This window comes from Merops nubicus, unplaced genomic scaffold, assembly GCF_000691845.1.
Source record: "Merops nubicus isolate BGI_N331 unplaced genomic scaffold, ASM69184v1 scaffold35431, whole genome shotgun sequence".
Lineage (NCBI taxonomy): Eukaryota > Metazoa > Chordata > Aves > Coraciiformes > Meropidae > Merops > Merops nubicus.
The window spans coordinates 1-24,028 of NW_008589600.1; the positions used below are offsets into that span (position 1 = coordinate 1).

General features: G+C 43.5%; 2 protein-coding genes across 2 annotated transcripts; one reads left to right on the forward strand and one right to left on the reverse strand.

Annotated features, from left to right (window-relative positions):
• The first annotated feature begins 194 nt into the window (after positions 1–194).
• LOC103781914 (beta-glucuronidase-like) lies at positions 195–6,114 on the forward strand. The gene is made up of 6 exons (XM_008949642.1): positions 195–403; positions 792–938; positions 2,097–2,181; positions 3,571–3,747; positions 4,508–4,643; positions 5,895–6,114. Exons 1-6 carry the CDS (start codon positions 195–197, stop codon positions 6,050–6,052), a joined length of 912 nt encoding a protein of 303 aa, XP_008947890.1. The 3' UTR covers positions 6,053–6,114.
• Positions 6,115–11,462: 5,348 nt separating this feature from the next.
• VKORC1L1 (vitamin K epoxide reductase complex, subunit 1-like 1) lies at positions 11,463–13,215 on the reverse strand (the record flags this gene model as incomplete). The annotated part of the gene is made up of 2 exons (XM_008949643.1): positions 11,463–12,402; positions 13,106–13,215. Coding segments are annotated over 2 exons (337 nt in total), but the record flags the coding sequence as incomplete, so codon positions are not given.
• Between the last annotated feature and the right edge of the window lie 10,813 nt (positions 13,216–24,028).

Consider the following 24,028-nt stretch of genomic DNA (forward strand, 5'->3'; position numbering starts at 1 on the left):
TGAGATCCCCTCAGGAAAGCGAACGCTGAGCGGGGAGTGCGGCCAGCTAGAAACGGCCCCGGGGCTGGAAACGCTCTGGGAGCGAGCGGGACAACCGTGGTGCCCAGCTAGCCGTGAGGAGAAGCCCCAACCCCCCGGCTCATGGGATGGGGGCGTTGCCCCCCTCCAGAGGAGAAGCCCCCGCACCCCGGCTCATGGGCTGGGGTCGTTCTCTCCCCACACAGATCCGTGGCAAAGGCCTCGACTGGCCCCTGGTTGTGAAGGACTTCAACCTGCTGCGCTGGCTGGGGGCCAACTCCTTCCGCACCAGCCACTACCCCTACGCCGAGGAGATCATGGACCTGTGCGATGCCTACGGCATCGTGGTGATCGACGAGTGCCCGGGAGTGGGGATTAAAATGCCGTAAGCATTGCTCAAACAGACCCTTCCCCTTGTCCCTCTGGTCCTGTCTGAGCTGCTTTGAAAGCATCCTCCCTCCCATCCTGATAATGGCAGTACTTTGCTCTATTTAGAAACAGCCTGTTGTGCCACGTGTGCCTCATGAGGTTGGGCAACCGAGGGGGTTGTGCCACGTGGCCAGAACGTCATTTGGTCTGGCTCGATGAATGAGCCTGAGCCACGGCCCTGAACTGTGCAGCAGGCTTTGGGGCAAGAGGGCAGAAGTCAAATTCAGTGTCAAAGCTCAGCTGCGCTTAATACACCCTAGAGTCTTGAGTTTTCACAGGGAAGGGCAAAGGGGATGGGGTTTATACCCTCACCTCACCAGATCTCACTTTCTTTTGTCTTTAAGTGAGAGCTTTGGGAACAAGTCCCTGCAGCATCACCTGGCTGTGATGGAGGAGCTGATCCGCAGGGATAAGAACAGGCCATCAGTCGTCATGTGGTCAGTAGCCAACGAGCCAGCATCAGAGCTGCCCCCAGCAGATTACTACTTTAAGTAAGTGCATGTGCTTGTATGGAGACCTGAGGCTTGAATCCTGGCAGATAATGCACCTTCTTCCTTTGGGATGGCACAGAGACGTAGTGAAGAGAGGACAGGCATTTTGGGGGAGTGCTGAAACAGCACCTGAAGATGCAAGCTAAAGGCATAACTCCTGCATGCGTTGAGCGGATGCTCAGAACTGCACAACAGACTCCACTCATTGTTTCTGAACCTGTAGGGCTCTGCAAAATTACCAGGAGTTCAGTTGGTCTGAGGATCTCCTCTTGACCTAAGGGTTAAGCAAAAACTGACCTGGTGGGAACAGGACATTGTTATCAATGGAAGACAAGTGGTAAATTCCTTTGAGAATTACAGCAAAGCTGTAAAATAATTAGCTTTTAATTCTGAAGACAAGGCCCTTCAGGTAGTGCTAGTTATTTGTTCTGCTGGGAGTTGTGACATGCCACTGCAAAGCCACAGCTTTGAGTCCCTGCAGACCCTTTGGTTTTATTTTTACAGAGACTTAAGCTTTGGATAGCCAGGAGTCCTCTCTGCAAGGGCTCAGCAGACTGTCCCTGGCAGCTCTAGGTGCATTAGGAGGTAACTGTGGAGTTTCATTCTTCAGAATGATCCATCACCATCCTGCAGTGTTAAGGTAGCAGCAGAGCTTGACCCTCCCACTCTCTTTCTTGTCTCCCTCATTCAGGGTTTCCTCAAAAGCAGCCAACCTTTGCTCTGCCTGCTGTGTTGTCATGTTTTTCAGAACACATCCCAGGAGTTGTTCAGGGATTTCCTGTTACTCTCCTTATATTTTTTTGTCTTCAAACTCCCTGCCTCCCCTCCAGCTTCTAAGCTGCTGGCACCAACAGACAAATTAGCATGCCCATGGCTGGCATATTTCCACTCTGGGCTTTGTTCAGGTGGGATAGCAAACAACTTTGTGACAGATAGTCTCTCTGCCATGTTTATACTCCTGCAGAACTGGCTAGAATTGAGGACACTTTATAGCAGAGGATCACTAAGTATCCTGCAGTATTTAATTAAAAATACTGTCTCTAAATCAAAACCAGCTCTAAATGTCTGGGGGGGTGGAAGGGCAGAGAGCTTGGGGAAGTGAGGCTGTGATTCTCCATGCTGCTGTTCCAATTCTTGTGCTTTACTGTTTGCAAACAGGACACTGATAGCTCACACTAAAGCTCTCGATCCCACCAGACCAGTCACCTTTGTGACAGATGCTAATTATGCTCTTGATCGTGGTGTAAGTTCACTTTATTTTCTAGCTTAACTCTTACATTAAATTTCTTTTTCTTTTACAGTCCTTTCCTCCCACCTCCCCAAGTTTACTGGAGATAATTAATAGAGTTTTGTTTCTTCTTTCTTTCCTGTAGTCCAGCTGGGGAAAAAAAAAAAGTATCTGTAAGAGAGAACAGGTCTTTGTCTTGAGTGAAGGATGCAGGCTCAGACCCATGGATTCCATTAACATTGTCATGCTTTGCTGTTCCATTGACTGTATTTACTAATGCTCAGGATTTTCACTTGCAATTAAACCAAAGCTTAAAGTATTTTAAAGAAGTTTTTAAACAGCCCTTGTGTAAATCTAAAGGAAGGAAGCTTTGCTTTAATTCCTGCTTTAAACTGCTCTAGATCTTCTTTGGCAGATGTCCATTAATGCTGAATAATCTAAAAGCTCTTCCAGCTTCATAATTGAAGTCCTAGAGTTGTATAAATAGACACTTTTTTTGGATGGCTGTGTCTTAAGCTGGCCATAGCATGAACCAGGGATCTTTAACACATAAATTGGTTTCCAGGGTAGTTCCCATGTCATATTTAATTTTTCAAGATGGCTTTGTAGTACTTGTCACTGCTGTACAAGCACTTCTAGCAGGTGAGTTTGCAGGTACAGGTACACTTTGTATTTCTTCCCAGCTGTCCTACAAGCAACAGGAATGGCCTTTTGTACCCCTGAGAGGTCTGGTCCTGCCCACCCCAGGGAAAAAAAAAACCTGGTGGTCTTAGTGACAGGGGAAAGCAAAAGCAAAGAATAGATCTCATACACTGATGTGATATTAGAACTTTTTTCTTTTATTACAAAACATGTTAAGAGAACATTGAACAAGTTACATACAACATCACTTTGTCTTTATTGGGCTTTGTGCCCTTTTGTCATACTGTCCACGTGGTAGAAATGGCATATAACTTGCAGAATGCTTAGTCTTAGTATTGCACCATTGATGCACAAACTTAGTTGCCAGTCAAAATATTTGACCACTAACTTGATAATCACTTTCCAATACTCAAGAAGTACATCTAAATGTACCAGCAAGCCAGAGACATTTTGGAAACTCAAAAACTTCTAACAAACCTGAGGATGAAATGGGCTGATCTTGTCTAACTCTTTGCTGTGACTCCCTAAGTCTGTGAGAAGAATGCAAATTAATATGCTGTTACCTCACTAAGCTTATCCTGCCTTCTTTTCTTTCCTGGGAAGGATACCATGTTGGGAGGGCCTGAGTGATGGGGGAAAATACTTTATTATACCTGTAAAACTGGATCCCATGAGATGAACCTAAAGGAGGATTTAGCTTTATGAGTGAAGGCTGTCTCCTTTGAGCTCTGTGACAAACCACTCTCACCTTGTTTTCTGTAGGCTCCTTACGTGGATGTCATTTGTGTAAACAGCTACTTCTCCTGGTATCACGACCCAGGCCACCTGGAAGTTATTCCACTACAACTTACAAGCCAGTTTGAGAACTGGTATAAAGCCTACCAAAAACCCATCATCCAGAGTGAATATGGAGCAGACTCGGTTCCTGGACTTCACAGTGTAAGTGTTAGAGATGCCCTAGATGGAAAAAACCACTGCTCTTCTTACAGTAGGGTCAGAAGAACTTAACTGGGAGAGATGGGTGCCACTCAGCCTGGCTGCTTTGTTTTGAGGTGCATTAGTTTGTAAGTGTCTGAAAGACTCCCAAATTGTAATCCCACTCCACTCAAATCAATAAGATTTGCCACTAGCAAAGGTTAGATTCTACCTGAAGAGAAGTGTTTAGCTTTGTCTAAAAGCACCAAGCACTCTACAGTCTGTACTTTGGCATTTATAGAGAAGGTTTCACTCAGAAGATATGACCCTGGAGAGTGGATGCCCATTTTGTGATCATATGGGATCACAGGATGGTTTGGGTTGGACAGGACCTTACACAGCATCTAGTTCCAACCCCCCTGCCACTGCAGGGTCATCTTCAACTGCAGCAAATTGCTCAAAGCCCCATCCCACCTGGCCTTGGGTACTTCCAGGGATGACTCTGTCCTGCACAGAAGGGGGTGGCACTCCTGACCTGTAACTATCACAACAAAGCACCATTACCAAGCAGAACCACAGGCTCCCCCCCAGTATACCTGGCATCATGTTTGTATTTCAGGTGTGCAGTTTCAGCCATTGCCAATTGTCACTCAACAGCCATTGTTAGTGGAAGGAAAAGACCAAGCAGTTGTAAAGCTTGTCTTCCAGGAGGTCCCCAGTAGACAGGAAGTTAACACATGGAGCCTTTGCTGGGATTAATGCCACCTCTTTTTCCTGGCTGTAGGACCCACCTCTTATGTTCAGTGAGGAGTACCAGAAAGCCATGCTAAGAGAGTACCATTCTGTTTTTGACAAAAAGAGGAAGGAGTATGTGATTGGGGAGCTCATATGGAATTTTGCTGACTTCATGACTAATCAAGGTAAGCTTATATTTATATTTGAAACAACCACCCATCCTCCTTGCATGTTTGAAATGGTTAATGACACACAAGGAGTCTTGGGCTGTAGGGTAGGAGGATAAAAGGCCCCTCTGCTTACCAGAACAGCAGAGCTGGTTTCTGTGACAAAGTCCAGCATGGCCAGAGCCAGGAGGGAAGGTCCTGCCTGTACTTAATGCATCCTTTCTCTCCAGTTTGAGCTCCTAGATGTCCCACCTGCAAAAATGATACCCAGGACACTAGACAGTGCACTAGGGCAGAACACCAGGGAAGCTTAGAGCAGACCCAGCTGAATTTTGTTCCTCAGCTATCCTCAACTCTGAGCTGCAGTCAGCTCACAGGGGTGCATCTCCCTTGCTTCCTGTTTCATCTACAACTGCCCTCAGTGACAGAGCACCTTAAATAACACTGTTAACTTGGAAACAGTTTAGCAGTAGAGGACCAGATGCCACACTGGTAGAGAACTGTCTGTCACAACACTCCATCCACTATTACTAAGTGCATGTGTGAAGTATGGGGCATTAATCCACAGTGCAGACACTCACAAACAATTACAGCTGCAAAGGAGACCTAATAAGGAACCAGTTATGCATATGCCACCTGCAGCAAGTTTGGGTGGTGAACAGTCACTGTTCACTTCAGGCAGAGAAACACCATTAAGAATAACCTGTAGAGCACCAACATAGGTATTAGAAAGCTCAGTCATCACAGAGAAGCAGGCAGAAAAGTAGTATCAGTTTCAAATAGGAGGGTGGAGAAAATACAGAGAAGTTCACATACACATGTGCAGTTCCAGTCTCTCTACATGTTGCAATCATCTTTCCTAGCATCCTATGAAAACTAAAACAGGCAAAAAGGATAAAGACACCACTAAAGGACAGTACAGTCAAATAGTTGTTAGTCAACATCTGAAGCATCATATTTCAAGGTGGAACTAATGGCAGAAGAAATATCAGCTGCAAATATAATACTGATGAAGTTAATGGGCACACCTGAATTAACTGGCATCAACTCACCAGTTGTAAATACAATTAACTGCAGCTCTGTCACTCAGTTACATCAATTAATCTGGCCAAGATGAGGCAAATTAACATCTGACTGCATGTAGAAGAAAGTGCATAGGTCTCTTCCACCCAGCCTGATTCACAGATGATACACAGATGGTCACAGTGCACAGTAGGGGATAGAAAAGCATTTTATATATACCTGCTTTATTTTATAACTTCTCCACAGGGACCACCCGTGTTTTGGGGAACAAGAAAGGAATATTCACCCGCCAGCGACAGCCCAAAGCAGCTGCATTTGTTCTTAGAGAAAGATACTGGAAGATTGCAAATGAATCAAGCTGTCTTCCTCCTGTAATGAAGTCACATGCCCTCCTTCTAAAATGAAATCAAAAGGTGTAGTGGCTGGGTGCTATGCTGAACTTGTTCAGTAAATTTCTGTTTAAATAATATTTATGCCTGGCTCAAGTCATGCAAGTCTAATGCAATTTCTAGTCCACCTGAAGGAGTTCCTATGACACAAAGCAGATCAGAAACACTACTTCTTAGGCTTACCCATGTCTCTAGGCTTCCTGTTTCCAGGTAGTAAAATGAATATTCAGAGTTTCAAGGAGCTGAAGTTAAAGATCCTGACTGAGGTATCTGTTTATTGAAAAAAATTAAAATTTAAATACTACATGATACAAATCAATGCTGAAAAACTTAAAAAAAAATGCAAGTTACTCTAAATGAACATCACCCCTCCAAGACAAATGAGGTTTTCCAGTTCTACTCCCCTGATAGCCACACTGCTCAGATCCCAGCAAGCTGTCCCCAGGATTACTGAGGAGCAGTTTTCAGTGTCTGCTGGACAGAACACGTGGAGCTGGCTGAGAAACTGAGTTCACAGCTTTCAGCAAGTGTATGAACCACCACTTCTGTGTGGGAGCAGAGCCAACACACTCCAGTGAGTCTGGAGCTCATCCTGCAGCAGCAAGGTGGAGTATGTTAGATAGGTAGCTAACACCTCAACCCAACTTTGTGTAAAACCATTTATTTTACTCACAGTACCAGAACTGCTGCTATTAGATGCAGTTTTACCTTCCAGCATGGAAGGGCTTCCTTCATATTAAAGTTTTAAACTGCCCCTGGGCACTACAGCAATAGTACTCTAGAGGGGAAGTTTGTTCTAAGCCTTTCCCATCCTGGCCTGAAGCATCCTGGTGCAGGGTGATGAGTAAATTCATGTGCACACTCTGCTTAAACAGTGACGTCCCTCCCAGGCTGCACACAAGCCTCAGAGGACTCTGAAGGCCAGGCTGTAGACTGCAGCAGGTTATGCCAACACTCACAGAAGAGCTCAGAACACTTATTCTGCAAACTTCTTATTGCAGCATCCCAGGGTTGTCCCACAAGCAGCATCACCCGTAGCAGGGGGACAAAATTGGAGGCTGCCTACTAAATTTTGGAAGTTGGCACAATTATTTCATTTCATAAATCTGATTAACAGATGCTGTGTGCAACTGTTGTTAAAATGACATTTTCTCAACTGTCTCTTCTGCAGTATACCTCAAGGAAGTGACCAAAACCTCTGCCAATATAAAGTATTTGCTGTTATGTTGTGTGGTGGCCAAATTCTCTTCCCTTAGATGTGGCACACTGGCAACCTTCCACAATGCCACGTGCAGAATAAGGACATACATGGTTACTGCAGGCTTCAAAACAATTTTTCATAAGTTTTTAAGGGAAAAGAAAAGTACCTTCATCATTCCTTATGCTGTGTTAGGTCTACACAATTTTCTATATAACTAAAACCTCAGAATATAAAAATCTACCCACAGCAAAAAGACACTAGCTCAAATGTACCATGGTAGGAGAGTGAACACAACATCTAACCCCACTACCAGAGTCAAAAGTCTTCTCAACTTCTCCATCTCTAGACATATTTTTAAGTCATGTTCTTTCCCGTTTCAACAGACACGACATACCTACAGCTGCCACATCAAAATACAGACAAGGATTTGACATTAACTCATCACAAACGGGGGCTCAGGCCCCCACAGTAACACACAGGGCTGGTGGCTGCAGAAGGGAAAGCAATTACTTCCATTCAGTCCCAAAAACCAGTCATCAAGTTCAACATGCACACGCTGGGGTGGCAAGCCATGCTCCAGAGCCTCAGCTCAGTGCAGTGACAGACCCTTGCTGCCTGCCTGACCCTTCCCCAAAAGTTCCCCCCCCACCCCCAAATCCAGGGGAACATACAGCAGTTTCCAGGGACTTTGTGATCTTGTTGCAGTGGTTTAAAGCTGACCTACAGAGCTGAGGGAAGCAGGAAGCAATGACAATAACCCACCGAATGGGGATTTTGCAGGTTGCTTAAAGAACTGTAAACAGCTAAAGCCTCAAGTCAATGCTGCTCAACCTTTACACACCCATGTGTGCAACATTCAGCAAGACAGAAACCCTATAAACTGGTATCTCTGGGGAGCAAGTGCTTTAACCCTTCCACTGCTACAACACAACGTCTTTGAAAAAAATAATAAATCACAACTTAGTACATTTCTAGAAACAGAATTACAGTACTGACTTAAAAAACAGTTTCTAAGGCTCAGACTGAGTCCAAAAAGGCCTCTGATTGGGTTCATTCAAGCTCTTTACGTTTGGACTGCATGAATGCAGCATAAGAATGATTGCAGCAAGACATCCACAGGTAATTTCTACATTTATTTTTTTTATACCAAAAAAGTTATGTGCAACAAATAGAATTCATACATATTTACATTGTTTTACCTGTTAGCAAAATTGTATCCTAAGCTTCCAAGACGGAATCTCTCAACCTATATGGATAAAAGGAACATCTGCCCAATGATTCCATTTAAATGGATGTTTAATTTGGAGTTTAAAGCACTAGTAATAAATAGTTGATGGAACATACTATACAGAATAAACACCTAATATTTAGGCCATGCTTAATACAGTTTTATAGTAACAGAATACTTTGTCTTTTCTGGACCATTTTGTCTCAATGACATTTAAACAACGTTGGCAGAACCAAAGCTATTCCCTCTCTCTCTGACTTCAGCCCACATGAATTAGGAGCATCAAGTGCTGCCTGAAGCACCTCACCAATCTTTTTGAATAACCAAGAGACTCTGTAGAGCTGAAGACAAACACGTACTACAGTCTGCAGAGATTTGTTGTCACTTTAGATCTCAAAGACATTGGGAATGTTTCATTTACCTTAACATTGCAAACACATTATGGGGAGAAATTTCCAAGACCATTCATTTCCTAAACAAGACTTGAATGCTTCGTTGGCCTTAAGAGTAGCAAGTACCTTACAGTAAGAGGATTTTGGAATGTTTAATTCCTAAACAGGTCTTGGGATGAGATTCTTTTGCCTTTCTGATCTACTCCTCTCTGTAGAGCTTCTGAGAGACAAGGAGGAAGAGCCCAAATTCAGAACCACTGTTTGTATGTTAGTCATCTTTTCCCCCTCCATTCTCACAACTATTGAAACAACAAGCAGAATCTGTGTCATGCCCCCTGTCCCTCTGCCAGACCAGGTATTATTTACTAGCTTTTATCCTCAAGACTTCTCAGAATTTGCCTTCAGATTTGTAAGAGTCAAATTATCATCAGCCACACGTTTGCCACGACGTTTGTTCTGGCTGGGGGCATGCAGGGGGTGGTTGTGTGCAGCACTCCTCCAATTCCCACCACGTTAACTCTAGCCTGAGCCATTTTACTGGAAGAAAAGTGGCGTCTATCATAGGGAGCAATGAGGAAAGAGTCAAAGAACTAGAAGCAAAAAGGTCCAAATTTCTACTGCTAATTATTAGTTTGCCCTTTATTCAGGCCAACTGCATTTCTGAAGCACAAGAGAGAAAAGTAGGAGAGTTGGGGCCATGTCTAGCAAATCACTTCCAGTAAAAAGTAACTGCCAGAAAAGCACACAGGACAAGAGTTCACAACGAAGGATCAGATTTGCAAGCTCATGTGCAAAGTGTGGCTGCAGCCTCCTCCAGAGACCAAACTCTGCTTCCACTCGATCCCTACGTGCACCCACACGAGGGCTGCAGCCACGACTGCCCAAAATCTGGCCCTAAACAATTGTACTAAACGAACTGAATGAACAGACTATGCCCACAGAGACAAGCACAAGACACAGTGATGTTAGTCAACACCTACACTTCCAGCTGACGGGGCTTTTATCCTTTTGTTTCGGTGTGTGCTACACCCAGAAATTGGACCAAGTCATCTTGGATGGTACTTGTTCTCCTTGCTGCTGTGCTGGGGTATCAGCGCTGCGCTGAGCGCCGCAGGCAGCACCTCTTCACCTCCTCCTTGGAAGGAAACGATGCCTTGGTGTAGGTCACAGGAATGCAGCAAAATAAACCTGTACAACACACTGAACGGTGGTATTGCCTCAAGGCTCGGAGAGGACAAAGTAAAGCCTCAAGGGAGCAGTTTCACATCCTTCACTCCCCTCCTGTCGAAGCTCAAGGCATTTGAGAGACAGAACTAAACATCAAGACAAGCTTTAACTATACTCCAGTCAATACAAAACGCATTTAATGAGTTGTTGTCTAAAGCTGTTAGACAAGAGGGACAAGTAGTTTAGTGTTACATGCAACAGATGTTACTCATACCACAGAACTCTATACATAAAAGCAGTTTCCACCTACATCCTCAGTACAAACCAGAAAATTACTTCAGTAGTAATTTAAATACTATTTTTTTGAAATCAATCTAAAAATCCTATTTTTCTCTATGGAACACTGCATGTTTCACAGTCAAGTTTATCCTCAGCAACTTAGTGTTTATAATCCACTTAGCCATACAACACCAGTGTGTCTCTGACATTCATGTTTAAGAAAATCCTAAAATTAAACTAATTCTTTAAATAAATGGGTACGCAGTTGGAATTCTTCATATTTAGAGCTGACAAGGGCAAAAAGCAGCACAGCACCAATTACAGACAGTAGCAGAACTTAAACAGTTTGGTGTCAGTCTGAAACAAGGATTTTACTTTTCCAAATCACATCCTCAACCTCCTACCACATTGATTCCCGTTAACCAAAACAATATTGCTACCACTTCTCAGTCTAAAAACTAAACCAGATCTCTTAATGCTCTATTCCCAGCAAGTCTGCTGAGAATTTGGTTTGCTTGTTCGTTCGCTTTTAAAGCAAGGACACTTCTGCCTGCCAAGTTCAACACAAAGTATTTGGTTTAAGATTTGAAGACAGAAGGCACTTTTAACATTCAGCCGTAGAATACTGAGTGCAGAAACAACATTTACAATTTTGTTCCTTTGTTTTAAGTCGGCAGTTTAATTTTATTTTTTTATTTTCCCCAATTAGTTATTAGAAAGAGCAATGATAGCACTATCTCACATTTCATTTTCAGAAGCACATTTACTTACTTATCCCACTAACCAGGTTGCCCTTCCAAGGGATCTTGTGTGTCAGGCCTAAAGTTCATTTCCCAATATAGCACAAAGCAAAGATCCTGATGAAGATCAATTGGGTAACTGCTTCTTCAGTGCACTTCTTGGTTATCCACTCAGTCAGTGGTTTCCACTGCAATTTGCAATTCTATACTGCAGCATTCATATAACATCAAACATTAGTAACACTGGCTGGCTGATGGCAGCTTAAAAATGAAACAGCTCTGCATGGAAATTAACTCCTTTCAAAGAACTCTGATACACCAACCCCCAAGCTCCACGGAATATCCCAGTGGCAGCTTCCTATTGACCACATGGAGCTATTTTCATCCTGCACAGAAATTCATGAAGTTGTGGTTTAATGAACATACTTCAAGTTTCAGCTTTAATTCCATTTTCGTTACTGGAGACAAAAAGGAAAATAAAAATGGAACAAAACCCCAACCATCATTCTTGTGAAAGCACTAGCAGTGAGTGCAGCTGTTCTCTACAGAGGTCACTTCTTCCACCACACCAGTCGACTATTAGCTGAACGCTCTGACAGCTCCTAGGCTAACAAAACTGATTGTACAGTGAGTTCTCCAGGGAGGAAACAATATTTCTAATTTTATTTACAGTATAAGTCCTAGTCAAATCTAAGTCCATCAGCTAAAAAAAAAAAAAGTAATACACATACTGTAAACATGGCAACATTAAATATGGTAATGCTAGTCTAGAATATTTAATGTCATGATCACATTTTGTTATACCTGAATTTATATACAGGATATTTTATAGCAAGTGTTACCCACTTCACAAGTGGAGGGGGGAAGAGACAGAGTCTAGGTTTTGCTGTGGCTAAAACTCCTTCAAAGTAAAGTTAAAGCTTGTCTTTGATTGTATTAGAGCTTTCTTTTATAACCACATCGAAGATTAGCACAAAAAAAAAATTATCTAGGGCCCCTTCAAATTTATAATTAAAAATTCAGTTATGATTCTCAGGGAAAGTGTCTGATATGGAGAATAAAAAAATTACTGCAAAATAAACTTAATGGAAGTTGGTTCTTCAGACTGTCAGTCACAAGTTCCAAGGGGTGTCACTCCTGTTTGGGTGGGAGCTGCCGTTTCCAGGCCTCGTTCAAATAAACTAGTCGTTTGTAGTTGATGATCAAGAGAATGAAGTTCAGCAAATATGTGATGACACAGACAATGCAAAACTCCTTCAGCACGAAGTACAGGATGTAGGCCAAGTACAAGGACCCTACTACAGACACTATGGAGGATGTCATGAGGATTAGAGCTGCTACTGCACTTGCTGTCATACCTGCAACAAGAGAGAGAGAGAGTTACTACTGCTGCTACTTCCCCCCCTTCCACACACAGAACACCCCAGCACCCCAGCTCACACCAAAGGCTGCACCTCAAGCCTGTGGTACAAGAAAGGCTGGTTAAAATACCAGGAGTTCAAGGTGCTGACAAATTGCTATTTGGAGGGAAGCTTCTAGATTCTGTAGGACACCCCTCTGGTAGGCAGTACGTGTGCTGTTTACCATCTTCCCTACTCCTGAGCTGTGGGAAAGTTACAGGTTGGTCAAGTTATGTCTATCAATAGTAACAGCTTTATAGCAGACCACATAGTTACAACAAAATATGTGTACATTACACTTCAAGCACTTTTTTTTTTACCTGCTATCTCTATTACTCCTGCAAAACTTGTACATTCCATTTTTATTTCCTCTTTTCTATCATGCAATCCAATGCTAAATATATTTAAGTGAAAACACCAGTACAGCCACTGTCTTTACACTTATATTATTAACAGCATAGCAGGAAGAAATGCAATTGCTCACTATCAGTTGGGTTGTTCAGCCCTTTGGACAGATGTACCATTAGACTGGTGCTAAAAAAAAGGTAACAACCACAGCCATTTATCTGGTCTCTTGCAGACTGCACAGTGTATAACATGCTCCTCTTCATCACCACAGACCTGTTACATATTTTAAGCTCTGAGCTGAATAAATACTTACCAAGTAGCATTTGTAGTATATAAAACACGAGTCCAAAAACACTGTTTGACTGATTTATTGCACTGTCCTTCCCAAAGATGGAACCCAACAGACCGAATCCTCGACCCCATCTGTAAAACAGTGAAACTGATTAACTTGTATTAGGGCACCTATTGCTTGACATCAGCATTTCCAATTCATCACTGGAAAAAACAAACAGATACAGATATTCTGACACAACCACTGCAGCCCTAGATGAAGCTCAGGGTTGTGTTGGAACACCAAGGAGCTTGCAACAGGAGGCACAGCAGGTACAGCTTCATCCCACAGACTGCTGATGTAAGTTACTTGACAAGAGTCCACCTGATCTACCAAAATCTACCAAGTTCACACAGCTGTCACTTCACCAAACACCATGTCTGCTTCCCAGGGTTGTAGTTCAAAGCTCTTTTGTCAAGTAAACACTTCCTTCCTCCAACAGGACCTTTAGCAGTTCTATCCACCATGGTAAGCTGGACACATGCTCACTATACACCCGAGAGAAAATGGTGCAGCTTGGTAGCTAGCTGTTACCAGCTCTGCCAGCACTCCCCTCACTGGCATCACCAGAACAAGCAAATCAGAACACACTTTGCACTTTGGCTGCTCCAGATCAGTCTAACACCTCAGGAGGAACCCAAATCTGCCAAGCAGGCAAGCTGGGGATGGCACCGTAACGAGATTCTCAGAGCTCATTTATCAGAGCCCACACACAGGCTGACATCTTGCATTAGCACCTCAACCACCGTGTGACTTGCAGCTCTTTTAGTGGTGAGGTAGAAAGCAACAAGCCCTACAAGACTGCTCCTTCATAAGGGGGGAAAAGACTAAATTAGCCAATGTATTTGTGCTAGAAACCATTAATTTGATGTCCTAGGGCACATCACGCCATTATTTGTAAAGGCAAAGTAAGGATCCTATTTATTAGTGTCACTTGAAAATGTGAAGAGAAGTTAACCCTGCTTCAACACACACCTTGATCTGCTGACAAGTGAATGTTGAGGTGTCTGCTGGCACATCTCTGAGCATCAAGGCAAGCACTACATCAATGTAAGGCCATCTTCACACCATCAGGTCACAGAACTATGTAAAACCTGCAACTCCTCACTGCTCTTGCATCAGAAAACGTCAGTGTGCCACATTTACACCAACAGAAGTGCAGTTTCTGAGTAACTTCTTGTCCTAGAGCCAACGGTTCTACTCAACCAAGACAGAGCACAGGTCTGCTCTCCACACCCTAGGGCAGCATTGCTGACGCCTCCCCAGACACCAGACCAGTGAAAGGCTTCCACCACACTGCAAGCACTTCCTCACCTGGGAAAGGTACCACAACAAGGAGTTTAAGACCATCTCCAAATATACTTTGTGGTCTCACAGCCTTTTGTGTCACATTTTCAAACCGTATGCAAATTAAACACTTCACACTTAGTGACTGTCTGCAGTTAACGACTATACCCACAGCTTGTGCTCTTCTCCCCAGGAAACCCAGCAGAGAATTAGGTACAGTTCCCAGAAAGCACATTTACTGTATAAACAGTGAAAAAAACCCAAACACTTTCTACTAGTTTGATCTCAAATCTTCCAAATGGATGAAGTGAAACTTGGGTGCAAATACAAAGCTTCAAGGCAGCACAGAAGAGACTGACACTGCCTTCACCACAGGGACAACACATCCAGAGCTGCAAAGGGTCAGAAAGACAAAATTAATTGTGGGAGGAGCAGCAGAACAGTCCCAGGGCAGGCTTGGAGCCTTGCAAAGGGTGGGGGATGAGGCTGGAGACAGCCCCCCTGCAGCACAGGAGGGCAAACAGGCCCTGCTGGCACACAGTTGCGGGCAAAGCAGCATCACAGATGGACACAGCAAAGATCCAGAAAAGCAGCTGTTGAGATGAGAGTTCAGCACTTCACAGCCAAGGGAACCACACTTTAGAGAGAGACAGATGTAAAAGACACCACACAATAATACATAAGCAAACAAAGAAATCCTGCAAGTTCCAATGAATCTCAGCTATGATGAAACTTTCTTCCCACACATTGAATGTTATCTGGGTTTTACATGGTAAATGTACTATTTTAGCCTTACTTTGACAAGGCAGACACAGAATATGTAACATTTGTCTCATATTGTCCAGCTACCAAATGAGCTAGAAACTTCCCACTACAGAATCAGCCCCTACAGTTAACCTGCAGGTGACTAAAACGTTGCAAATGGAAAGATAAATTCAAGCCCTTCCTGTGTCCCCAAGTGATCTGCTCACAGCTGCAAGGTCAGAGCATGGTGAAAGCTTTTTCCACATCCAATAGTTCATTAAGTATCTTGTTGGCCTTGTAGCAGCTTTAAGGACACCAAGTATTACATTTCAGTCCATGGAGTACAGTGCTAATCTTGCATCTTATGCCACAGGCTTCAGGAGAGGTAGGAAGCTGTGCTTTATGCTGAAGCACTTTTCCCAGCCTTATAAGATTTGAAATGTGTGGAAGTTTTCTGCAACAAACTGATGAGCAAAATATTTTGACTGTACAGTTCTATTTCCATCTGATTTCCCTATTGAAGATGTTAAATTGTCTCCCAACTCTATCAAGAAGGTCCCAGAACCACTGAAATGCACAATGAATCAAGTACTTTTGCAGGCAATTGCTTCCTTCTCACACCAATACCATGCAGAGCACACCTGAGGTATGGCAACTTTGGGAGTCTAAACACAGATGGTGAACAAATAGCAAGAAAAGCTGCAGTGGAAATGACAGAATAAATTCAACACCAATAAAACATCAGTGAAAAAAAGACTATAAACTGCTCAGAATTCCTTCACAGAACTTGCTTTTCTTATAAAGAAAATTTGCAAGAACTGTTGTTAACTCTGATTAATTCTTCGGGTGCAGAACACTAAGTGAAATGAGCTGCCCTAATTAAAGAGCTGCTTGCACAGCAGGAGGAAAGCACAGCCCAACATCCCCAGCTTTTCCCTGGAGCTGCCATGGGGCTGCCCTCCCTGCAGCAGCCAGGTGTTGTGAAAAGCAGGCTGAGGTCACCCTGTGTGACTCAGAGCACTCTGCCAGCCTCCCGGGGCACGCTGCCCTCTGCCACACCCAACCTTCACTGCTCTGCAGCCACAGACAATCCAAACTAACTTCATGGAAGCTTTAAAATAAATCTGTAAGATGTTTTCCTGCATGTTTCAAACACCTTGAACTCCATCTCTGTCCAAGGTGACTGCCTGCTCCAATTCTCAGTTGCAGGTACAGCTTGGGATGTGTTTTAAAAAATTCTTCATAACAGTGATTGAAGAGTGGAATACTCCAGTGACTGTTGGTTCAGTGTGCAGGTACTGTTATCAAAATGAGTTTTGAAAATTATTACCTGCCCTCTAAGCAGTGTCCCTTTTCATCTGCAGTGTTTAACCAAGTGTTGCATTTTTAGAAGTTTAAAGCAGCATTTGCATGCACTTGACACTTCTTAACAGGAAGACCAGAACAACTGAGGTCATTTTGATCCACAAGTGATGGGTCTCCAATAAAATCTTAGGCTGTTAATTGCCTCTCTTGCACAATTATGGACATCCCCTGTGTTCCAGCACAACACATTATGGGAACACACAATTTAGCAGAGGCAGTATCACTAGTACCTCAGTCATTTTAAAGGGCAAGTAAAAAACCCCTGTGCTTAACAAGTTCAAAGCTGTAAAAGTTATCAGTATTAGCTCAAAGAGCAACAGCATTTCAAGCCTGACAAACACAGCAAGTCAAAAACCCCAAAAGCCTGTGTTCAGCCAGGAGTCAGCCTCACCTCATCCCCCCTGAGAAATGCTACACTGTTTGTTCTAGCCAGGCACCCCAACTCTGACAGTTACTTGCAGGAGGTGTTTTTAAGGGCGTTTACGAAAAGATCATTCCCCAAGATCCTCTCCATAACCTCAATTATCATTAAGAATCAGCTTAAGAAACTTCTGAGCTGGGGTTTCACCTGCAGCAGGATGCCCAGCAGCCCACCTTGAAGCCCTCCTGAATGCACCCAGGACACTTTCTGAGCACAGGCTTCTGACCTTCACAACATCCTCCAGTGGCGAGTGCCAGAATCACCTCACCTCAGTTTCACTTGGCACTCCTTAGTTCTCCTGTCATGAACAAAAACTCCCTCCTGTATATTCACTTTACCATGAAAATACCCATTCTAAACCTGCTCAAGTCCAGCCAGCTTCAGTACCCTGTCCCTGACAACAGCAGGGAGCACACCCCTTCAACACAGCACACCTACAGTTCATGCTCTGGTCTCCTAAATGTCTAGTCAAAAATGCCACCCTTCAAATCAAATCCTTCAGGAGACCAGATTATTAACTGCCATGGATGATTCAAAATCCAAGAACATGCTGTATTTGTGCAGCAGCAGGTTTTCCAACACATTTTTAGGTTTGCTGTAATGAAAAGTGCAAATGATAATGATAAAAAGTATTATCATTTCAGAGAACTCTAAGAATTCAGGGTTTGTTTTCCAAGTAGTAGATTACTTAAAGCCTCTCACTGCAGGATTATTTTTCATCCCATAAGCATTATTTTATTATCAACAGCAAGCACCATTTACCACTTTGTAATCTCAAGGAAACAATAAATACCATTTTCTAGTAAAAAAAGCTTACACTTGACAAGCAATGTGCAAATTTCCCCAAGTGTCATCTGACTTTGAGACAAGCTAGGTGCAGAATGGAAGTTCTCAGGAGGGGAGTAAAGCTGGCCTACCCTCAACCACTGCCTTCACTGAAAAGCTCATAGAGCACCATTCACCACTTTGTAATCTCAAGGAAACAAACACCATTTTCTAGTAAAAAAAGCTTACACTTGACAAGCAATGTGCAAATTTCCTCAAGTGTCATCTGACTTTGAGACAAGCTAGGTGCAGAATGGAGGTTCTCAGGAGGGGAGTAAAGCTGGCCTACCCTCAACCACTGCCTTCTGTAAAAAGCTCATAGAAAGGTCAAAGGACCTGGAGCTTGTTAATACTTTGCAATGCTGAGAAACTTCAGTTGCAGCTTCTTTAGGGCTTCAGGAGAGGACTGTGGATTAAATCTAGTTCGTGGTTACAAGGTAGCTTAGGCCACTCTAACAGTTTTAATCAAGTAAAAGCTTTCAATTGGAAGCCACAAGAAAGGAGATTTAAAATTCCCATTTGTAAATTTGCCAAGAGTGCTGAAAAACTGGTATACATTTAATTTCATGTTCAAATCTATTAGCAGTATTTCCCACACACAAATGAGATTTTGTTCTATATATCCCCCAGCTCCACTCCAGAAACAATTAAAGAAACCCTGAGTGTTTAGATCAGCAAAATCTCAAGCAGACAGTGGTTAATTATTTTATAGTAGTCTTTACAGGAACACTGGTTAATCAAGCTACACACCAACAGCACTGTATTCCTTCTACTTAATCTCTTTTATCAAGCTATCACCAATTAAGTCTGGATTTGACCTATAGGCACTTTGTTAAATTTACTTTGCACCAGGCAGAATAATTCTCAGCCCTACTGCAACCTTCAGTCGAGCTAGAAGTGACAGAAAACACACATGTGTTTGAGTACACAGTGTAAGGCTGGAAAAACCCCACTAGCCCAACTCCTGTAGCCAGGGCACTGCTGTGTTTCACAGGCTGTGCCTCAGCCACGGCCTATTACATCAGTCTGAAGTGTTAAGCCATTAATTTTCTGTTAAAAAAATGAGACAAAAATCACTTAAACTACCAGACTGTTGCCTTAGGAACAAGTTGCTTTACAACTAAGGAAGCTGGTTTTCTACAAAGGTTCCCCAAACACCTCCCTTGCCCAGCACGTGGAACAACCTCCCATCTCCCCAGCTCACACCCCCAGCCTCCCAGCCGAGCCCCTTACCTGCCAGCCCTCTCCAGTCCTGCCTGGCACAGCAGACAGGGCACAGCCCCTCAGCTCCCCCAGCAGAGGCATTGCTTTGAGTCTCTCCCTCTCCCTTGGCACTGAATCTGTCTATAAACCCAGCAGCGTACCCTTCGTTACATTTTGTCATTAAGAAATGAAAAATTACAAACTATGTTAATACACAAAGGCAAAATCTTCTCTAGAAGCCAGGCAAAAAAGCAGAATGCTACAGTCTTTCTTGGCCTCAAGTTGTTTGCTCTTTTTTGGCCCAGTATCCTGAGCTGTAAAGCTTGTGTCATACTCACACAGCCACGAAACTCTCCAGCACCCTCAACCTGCCCCACTCCAAACCCTGCTGAAGCAAAGAGCTCAACACACTACATGGATTCTGTCTTAGGATCATGTCCCCTGCCCAGTCCACAAGCTAAAGGTCTTCAAACCTTCCCTTAGACACCAAAACCAACGAATCCTTGCTGTGGAATGGCTGAGGAAGCAGTTACACCTGGTACCCAACAATTCACAGACCTCAGAAATAAACAACAACTGATTTTAAATTACAGATTATAGCTGAATCTCACAAGACAACAATTTTATGTGAACTATTTTGGTAGCCCAAGAACCACAGATAGGTTTCCTGCAGAATAACCACCAGCTGTTCCACGTGCTGCCCTTCAGCAGTTAATCAAACTTCTGGGTTTTGCTATACAGAACCAAACACCATGAGTCAGGTTAAGGAAACTCCTGACTAGCAAACACTTGCAAAACTAGTAAAATTTTTTAAAAAGCACAGGAGCCTCATTTGTCTACACTGGTTCATAAGAAGGGACTAAAACTTGCCTTTTATACTACCTGCATAAAGCCACCTTTACCATTTCTCAGCTAAAATGAGTCACATTGCAGCTGCCACCTGCAAACCTATCCACATGCCTGTGTGGAGTGTAAAAAAATATATGCAATATAAAGATCAGGTTAGGGAAAGGGCCAGAGAAGTTTTCTTCCATGTCCTTAGACAGTGAGGTCGTTCTTGTCAACTTGATCTATTACAGTCTGTGCTCTCTGAAGATGCACCAGAACAACATTTCTGGCAAAACCCAGCACTGGTCAAAGCCTTTGCTGCAATTCCTTGGAGACCCACTGCACAGCTGCTCTGCACCAACACACTGGCACACGACAGCACTGAGGTACCATGCCACAGCTCTAGGAAATCCACAGGTAACACTTACACAGGCCTGAGTCCTCTGCTTAAACCCATTTAAGGTGAGCAGAACAAGACAATAACACCACAGTTGTCCCCACTTGGCAAATCCAGCAGAACAACTGCACATCTGCACAGATCTGCCCCAAGCACATGCAGGATTTTACAGACAGGCATTTTCAAGACCTTGCTGATGACTGATGGACCCACTGGAAGATAGTGGAGAGATGCATTCTCAGAACAGGCAGAGTGGCTCAAAGACAAGGCAGGAGTGCTGCCAGTACCCTAGCATGGAGTCCAGACCAAGGAATCCCTGCAGTATGTCACCCATCAAATTGTGTCCAGAAGAACACAGATTCTTAAAGTCCTGTTTGGACTCTAGAACTTCTCCAGTAAGTCAGCTAGAAGATATTACCCTCAATCAATACTGACTGTTTCCACACTTCACTTGTGCAGCTGGCCAAAAGCACAAACATTGCTAAAGCTCTCCAGTGACATGTGCCCTTTGGTCACCCATGCCAGCTACCTTAGGCCTGTATTTAAGTTGTTACAACACTAACACACATGCCAGGCAACAAAACTTCCTTCAAGAAGAGCCATCCACTGATCTGCTCTGCAGGAACCTTAAATTAATCAAGAGAGATGGCAGGAACATATCAGAAGATCCAGAAGTCTCCCAGAGCACACAAAACAAAGCAAAAAGCTCCAGGTCTCTGCATTACTAATTAAACATCGCAGTTTATTTCAAGCCATTCCACCAGCCCTAGGACTGCAAACCTGCCCATTGGTTTAATTCCCTCTGTGAGACTATAACAGCCAAACCAAGGAGATTTTCAGGAACTGCCATCAGCCAGTCTCATTATAAAGAAAGGCATTCTCACCACTTAATTGTTCTCAGATATAAGAGAGCAATTCACTTAAAACATCTAGAGCAACTGCCAAATGAAAACACTGGGTAGTTTCCTAATACCTTCCTTTACTTCTCCTTGGGAAGTGACAGTGGTTATTACACAGTCCTCAGCTGGTTCTCTTTCTAAGCTATTCAATGACCTTTCCCCATGACAAACACTTGAAACATGCTGACAATTAATATTTGGAGTAAGGGACACAAGATCTGTCTCCCAACAACCTTCCAGATGAGTCAGCCTCTGATAGAAGGCATTTCCAAGCTCCTCCCTCAGCATGCTGGTAATCTTTACATTTCTGCTCTCCTTGTTGTGCCAATACCACATTTGACTCAAAAGCAAGACTCAGAATCACTAACAGCTTATTAGTAAAAAAAAAAAATCCTTCCCAAAGACTTAGTTCCAAAGTAACTCAGCTCAGGGAGGAACACACTGATTTAATTATTCTGTACAGTTAAAATGCATCCAAACCCCACAAGGTGCTTTTCAAGGCTCAGTCCACTGCTGGAGTCAACACCCAAAATCATTACATTCCAAGTTCCATTAGTAAATCTAGCTCAAAAAGTCACACAGCCAAATGAAGGCTCTAGAAGCCAGTAAAAGCCACACAGTACAAGTCTGTCACCCCTTTAACTCTGGAGAGTTAACCCAGCTAATCAAATAATTTAGGCTTGCCAGTATAATAGCTTAAGAGAAGAAAAGGTTGAAAGTTAAACCCTCATTACATGTGAAAATGCTGTGACACTGTTTCTGCAACAAGTGCAGTGAAATCTAAGCAGCAGTTAAAAGTTCCTTTCAGAAAACGAGTTTCAGAGCAACTCTGGTGACGTGTCACAGCAACAGAGACCATTCCTGGGACAGAGGGAGAGAGGGTGACTGATGGACAGGGAGCTGTGGCAGCATGGGTGATCAAATTCACTTCTTTTGATGTTATTCTTACTGCCCAGTGTAAGAGCTTGCCCCCTGGTCTCAGTTTTGCAGCAATACTCCTTTTCTGCCCGTGCCCTGCACAGCACTTTCTTCCCCAAGCATGGGCTGGGTGAACAGAACTTGCTCACTCCTTTTCCATGAACTCCTCTTGCCACCTGCTCTAATTACCATGAGTTATCCTGACATTGGCAATTCTTCAGCCTTTCAGCATGATTCTCCTAGCAACAGCTAGTGAGATCTTGGCTGATTTTATCCCTAACTGTTCATATGAACACAGAATCCCTGCAGTAAAGTATCTCCAGGTCTGACCATGGCATGCTCAATATTCCAGCTGCAACATTACTGATAAACACTATAATTACCAAACATTATTCCATAATTAGAAATACTTCAAGATACAATGGGAATTATTTTACTTCTTCAAAGTGTTTAGTCAACATGCCTTAAACCTTCACATTCCCTGCCTGAACCACAGCAGCTGCCAGACCAGTGAAAAGCTCCTGAATGCCCAACTCTGCACAGCAGACTGCTATGGAGGCTCCTCAGGGGCTTCATTCTGTTCTTCTCTTTTTACTCCTGCAGCTGTGGTGAGATCTGCATCCCTGACAATACTCACATGCTTTAACCTCAGTAGCCTGTGCATAATTTTAAATCTAGAAGTTTAAGTTATCTGACAAGCTTATGGAAATGTTCCTCCTGTTCAGAGTCATGCTTCTCATGTGAGGACACTTCTTAAATACAAAGGACCTTCACAAACTCAAGACTACCTAAGACAGGCAGAAGAGCAGAGTTAAAGCCCTCACAATCACAAGAGCCACCTTCCAGCCACCCCTAGATACACATCTGTTTGCAAGGTAACAAAACCCCACTTCTGCCACCACAGCAGGACTTTTAAGAATAAAGAGCTCCTTGTATGTTTTCAGAGAACTTAACCAGCTCCCAGTTTGATGGAGCAGAGCACATTGTCCCCCCTTGGCTTACCAGGTAACACAGCAAGTACCCTGACAACAGCAGTGACAGCTTTTAGGGAGGTTACACTGAGAAGGGGAAAAAAAAGCCTCAAGCCCTCGTTCAGAGGAGGGCATTAACATGATAACAACAAAATTCTCACTAAAAAAAAAAAAGGAGGCATTTAATACATATATTTGCTGAAGAAGCAAACCCTTCCCCTGCCCAGCTTACTTGTGGACACCTCTGCATATGTCTTTACATGCCTATATAGATATTACACACACACAGAGACATATTAAGCACTGAGCAGTTTTGAGACTGGAGACAAATCATCATATTTCTTTAGCTGAAACACTGGTGAATATGAGTTTAGGGGAGTTTCTTAACCAAATTACATTCAAAGGTACTTCCTGTAGCACATTTATACTAATAGCACATGCAGCAGATTAAGATTTTTTAATTTTATAATTCAATCAACTAGTTAACTTTACAACAAATCAAGCTAGCAGCATATTAAAATTTATACATGGACTACCTTAGCAAAAATAAGAACCATTGGCCTTTATAAAACAATTCCTAAAGTAATTACTGACAGAAACATGTCAAATAAATGAAGGTTAGGACTGTTCTTTCACTGCTGAGACATACAGATCTCCCTCAAACTAAGCCCTTCCTCTGTACCACAAAGGCAAACCTCTGTGCTGCCAGGTAACAATGAAAAGCAATTCAGATACCCCAATTAAAACAACCCAAAGCCAATCAACCATAATTGTACATGTTTATGTTGGCCTCAACCACGAGTCACACCTACAGCATTTCACTCCAACGCGCATTTCCCCTGGAGTGCCTGTCACTCCAGCTAATTACCGTTCCTTACAACACAGAAACTGCGGGAGCCTCACCCTGCAGCCCGCGGTGAGCCCGACAAAGAGCCGTTCCCACACCGGCCCTCCAGCGAAGGGGCTGTGGAAATCGGGAGCCCCGACACCCCCTCCTCGGCCTGCCCGCCCTGCGGCCCCCCAGCCCAGGCCCAGGCGCCCACCCCC